Raw genomic sequence first — 5,050 nt, forward strand, 5'->3', positions numbered from 1 at the left:
AAAGATAAAAGAGATTGAGAAACAGAAATTGTATGTTTATACAGTAATCTGTGTGTTTTGAACACACTGAACACAAGTGCATGTGTGTGTGTGTGTGTGTGGGTGTGTGTGTCGTGGGTGTGTGTGTGTGTGTGTGTCTGTGTCTGTGTGTGGTTGTGGTGGTGGTGGTGGTGGTGTGTGTGTGTGTGTGTGTCGTGTGTGGTTGTGGTGGTGGTGGTGGTGGTGTGTGTGTGTGTGTGTGTGGTTGTGGTGGTGGTGGTGTGTGTGTGTGTGTGAGACAAGCGGTTAACAAAATCATTACTAATAAACCACAAGGCAATAAAATGCTCTCTGCTTTTAACCTCAATTATATTAAATGCTCCAAACAGCTTCGACAGTGAAAACCATCAACATAATTAAAAACGACACCACTGTCACTTTCCTCCGGACTTTTAGACGCTCCTGCGCTAAATTCACATCTACAGACTGTTCCGCATCTAATTTTAGCATTATCTGCCGCTCTGAACACGGTTCTGTAGGAAGGGGGGGTCGGTTTGAACATGATGTGGTGAACATGATTTAACATCCCACTTTACTGCAGACTTCCGAGTCTTTTTTTGGGCCCAACAATTCGGGTTTATATGGCTTTACTGATTCTCATTCAAGTCAGAGCCGTATGTCTACCGTCCAAAAGCTCGAGTGGACTCACTTGCACTCCCGGTTCTCGAGGTCGAAGTGCGGGTTGAAGTTGATGAGGATTTTCTGCTGCGGGTCTGGCGCCTGGATGCGCCACGAGCATTGCTGGGAGAGCGGGTACGAGGACGGGTAACCGGGGGACGTCACGTACCCGGCGGTTAAGATGGTGATGTTTCTGCCGCAGGCACTATCTGGAATTCACAGAAACATTGAGCACGAAGGAAAGGAATTAAACACAAATACTATAGCTGACATGCTTTAAATAATTTCACTGCAAACCGCTGGCACGCTGGTAACCGTGGCGCGCGTAGTAGCCTGTACGGACCAGTGTGGACAGAAAGATGACTTCTTGGTTCTGAGACCATGCAAAGGGGACACGGGTCAGTAGAGCTGGGATCAATATTCCAGGTATCAGCTAATTCTCGCAGAAAAAAGGTCTTTCATCTACGAATAATTAATTATAGAATTGTTTCTTCCTCTTGACCTTAGCAACAGCGTCCGGGGCGATGAAGAAACGCTCAAAATAGCCCCGATACGGATACCGGCGGCACGCGCGCATATCCCCCAAACACACATGCACGCGCACATATCCCCAAACGTACATGCACACGCACATATCCCCAAACACACATGCACACGCACATATCCCCCAAAACGCACATGCACGCGCGCATATCCCCCAAAACGCACATACACGCGCGCATATCCCCCAAAACGCACATACAAGCGCGCATATCCCCAAACACAAATGCACACGCGTATATCCCCAAACACACGCACGCGCGCATATCCCCCAAAACACACGTGCACGCGCGCGTATGCCCAAGCACACAAGCACACGCGCGCGCGCGCAACTGGAACATTGTTGGACATTTCATAACAAGCGCTGAAACACAATATGAAAGTTGTGTCGCACAATAAGAGTGATGCGAAGTCCCGAGGAGATTTGATCCCGCGTTAATGAAGCTGAAACCTCCACCCATTACACCACATTATTAGTCCAGACTGGTACTTCTCAACACCAACTCACCGATCTGAGCCAAGGCTGAGACTGTAGGCAGTCCTGTTATGGACAGGAGCAGGAATGCCACATACATCCTCAAACTGAGACAAAACAGTCTGGAAGAAACTCTCCTGAGGTTCAAGTCACGGTGGAGAATTGTAAGCTGTGAGTTTGAATGTCTGGAAGCCATAGAGTGTGAGAGAGAGATCACTCCATCACCTCATCACCTCAGCGCGTCCTGTCACTCCACAAACGGCGGTCCGCTCCGTTCTCGTCGGTGTAATGAGTCCAACATAAACGAACTAAACAGATACTACAATCCACGGAAGAGTTCTCCCACTATCAGTCCACCAATGTCGTGACACGTTTGTCAGTTTTTCGGCGAAAGGTACACTGAATGTCAAACAAGTAGGACAGACGTCGACGTATCTTCAGCAGACGTGTGCATGTCTTCCATCCCTCTGGTGTGGACGGGAGGACCGCGGGGTCTCTCCTTCAAATCACCGAGTCTGACCAGAGCGCTGGCGCCAGTGTGTTGGAGTCTGGACCGACTAGACGAGGAGATCTCCCTCCTACACGGACACTTGGGTATGGGCTAGCTCGCTCCGCCCGCTCCTTATCCGAGAGCTCAGAGAACATCTCTCTCTCTCTCTCTCTCTCTCTCTCTCTCTCTCTCTCTCTCTCTCTCATATACTGGGAGAAAGTGAGTAGAGACCTCAGACGGATAAACCTCCGCCCTCTCCACAGCGGAAAGCTTGAGGAAATCTATAAACGAATCCATTAAATAATTCAACAAAAGTGTCTCATAACACTACAGTCAATATTATTGCACACATATAATAATGTAGACACTGAAAACCCAAACACAGTCTTTATAATGTTGTACACGCGTTTGTTTAATCTGCAGACTCGTCTTAAGGTCGCGATGTTTTTCCTCTGGTGATCGGAGACGCCGACGCTTGAGTAATAAATCTACACAGACGACTCACACTGAATAACAGAAATGAATGTGAATAAAATATATGAATGTGAATAACATAAATGAATGTGAATAACATATATGAATGTCACGGACTGTAGTCTCGTGAACGAGCGCTGCATGCTCACGCGGAGATAACCTGTGGATATTTTTGTTTTCTTTAAAAGATATAACCAAGACACATACGCAAACCCTGCCATTCATACTGCAGTCAAATAGCAATTGACCAAATAGTACTTTCATCATTTAGTTACTAAGAGTGAAAAACATTTTCTTGTTGTCATGCATAGCAGACAGTTTGGTAAAATCAGGTTTAATGTCCAAAAAAAGGGACAATACAAAACCACAGGGTACTAAAGCACAGAGTACCAAACCACAGGGTACTAAACTATGGGGTACTAAACCACAGGGTACTAAACTATGTGGTACTAAACTACGGAGTACTAAACCACGGGGTACAGTAACAGAGCAGAACTGGAGAACCTGATTAAAGTAAAAAGAGAACTCTGTCTGTAGTGAGGGTAAGAGAACTCTGTCTGTAGTGAGGGTAGAGAACTCTGTCTGTAGTGAGGGTAAGAGAACTCTGTCTGTAGTGAGGGTAGAGAACTCTGTCTGTAGTGAGGGTAGAGAACTCTGTCTGTAGTGAGGGTAAGAGAACTCTGTCTGTAGTGAGGGTAGAGAACTGTCATACATGGTGATGCCCCATGGTTCCTCTAATGCGGGCTGAAGAACCTAAAATAGTTTTAACTAGTTCAACCTGGAGCATTTAAAACTCACCATCTTCATTTAAAACTCACCATCATCATTTAAAACTCACCATCATCATTTTTCACAGCCTCTAAAATTCATCTCGGTAAGTGTCATTGTGTGTGTGTGTGTGTGTGAGAGAGAGAGAGAGAGAGAGACTGTGCGCTCGTGTGTGTGTGTTAAAGGGTGTGTGTGTGTGCTTGTGTTTAAGTGAGAATGTGTGTGTGTTAAAAGGAGAGTGTGTATGTGTGTTAAATGGGGAGTGTGTATGTGTGTTAAATGGAGTGTGTGTATGTGTGTTAAATGGAGAGTGTGTATGTGTGTTAAATGGAGAGTGTGTATGTGTGTTAAATGGAGTGTGTGCATGTGTGTTAAATGGAGAGTGTGTATGTGTGTTAAATGGGGAGTGTGTATGTGTGTTAAATGGAGTGTGTGTATGTGTGTTAAATGGAGAGTGTGTATGTGTGTTAAATGGAGTGTGTGCATGTGTGTTAAATGGGAGGAGAGGTTCAAGGATTTACACAACTGAGATGCTTTTTAAACATTCACACACAAATACATACACACACCTGTACACACACCACATGAACGCTCACTCACAGTCTCACACATCCACATATATATATACAAATACACATTATTACATTCAAATTAATGAACTATTTGAATTTACTAATGCAGTAACAATTAAATTATATTGAGGAGATTATATGTATATAGATTATAATGATTATAAAGATTATACTATAATAATAATAATAATAATAATAATAATAATCCTGTAAAAATAGAACCCTCTGTTGTCATGTGTTCATTGATATGATATATTTTGCTTGAGTACATACGTTTGTGTGAGTACATAGTGTCAGGAGTCACTGTCTCACTGTACAACTAGCAGTGTGTGAATGTGTGTGTGTGTGTGTGTGTGAGCACATGCAGAATTCCAGAAAGTAAGGTGTACTCACACATTTTAATTCCAAAAGAGCTCTTTGGTAATAATGATTCATTTTACTATAAATTAATTATTTGTTTTTGTTTCCACTTATTTGTATCATGTACATGTGCGTTAGTTATTTATTCATTTTTGGTTATTACTGTTGAAATACAATATGCAGTTGTTTCTATTCTATTTATATGTGGGTGTTCATCAGTAGCACTGGGGCAGGTCACTGAGGCGACTCTTGAAGGAGGTATTCAGTTATTGCCCCACTGCCCCAGACCCACGGACTTGCCCCCTCTGCGGGGATGGAAAACCGAATTAGAACATGTAGAGGATAGGGTTAGGGTTAGTGTGGTAGGGAGTGGGGTGAAGGGGGCAAAAGATGGTGAGAGAGAGAGAAAGAGAAAGAGGGAGAGGGCAAAAGAGGGTGAGAGTCTGAAATAGAGCCAGTAGTGATGTTTGGGTAGTGAGGTTTGGGTAGTGAGGTTTGGGTAGTGATGTTTGGGTAGTGAGGTTTGGGTAGTGAAGTTTGAGTATTGAGGTTTGGGTAGTGATGTTTGGGTAGTGAGGTTTGGGTAGTGATGTTTGGGTAGTGATGTTTGGGTAGTGAGGTTTGGGTAGTGAGGTTTGGGTAGTGAGGTTTGGGTAGTGATGTTTGGGTAGTGATGTTTGGGTAGTGAGGTTTGGGTAGTGAGGTTTGGGTAGT

General features: G+C 44.1%; 1 protein-coding gene across 1 annotated transcript in view; it reads right to left on the reverse strand.

Annotated features, from left to right (window-relative positions):
* nrp1b (neuropilin 1b) overlaps positions 1 to 2,281 on the reverse strand; it is a 37,352-nt gene extending 35,071 nt beyond the window's left edge. The window contains exons 1-2 of the mRNA XM_076982233.1: positions 1,706 to 2,281; positions 689 to 866 (exon numbers count right to left, since the gene is read on the reverse strand). Coding sequence (XP_076838348.1) covers positions 689 to 866; positions 1,706 to 1,868 — 341 coding nt within the window. The 5' untranslated portion in view covers positions 1,869 to 2,281. The remainder of the gene's footprint in view (positions 1 to 688; positions 867 to 1,705) is intronic.
* Between the last annotated feature and the right edge of the window lie 2,769 nt (positions 2,282 to 5,050).

This window comes from Brachyhypopomus gauderio, chromosome 19 (genome assembly GCF_052324685.1).
Source record: "Brachyhypopomus gauderio isolate BG-103 chromosome 19, BGAUD_0.2, whole genome shotgun sequence".
In the NCBI taxonomy this organism is placed as follows: domain Eukaryota; kingdom Metazoa; phylum Chordata; class Actinopteri; order Gymnotiformes; family Hypopomidae; genus Brachyhypopomus; species Brachyhypopomus gauderio.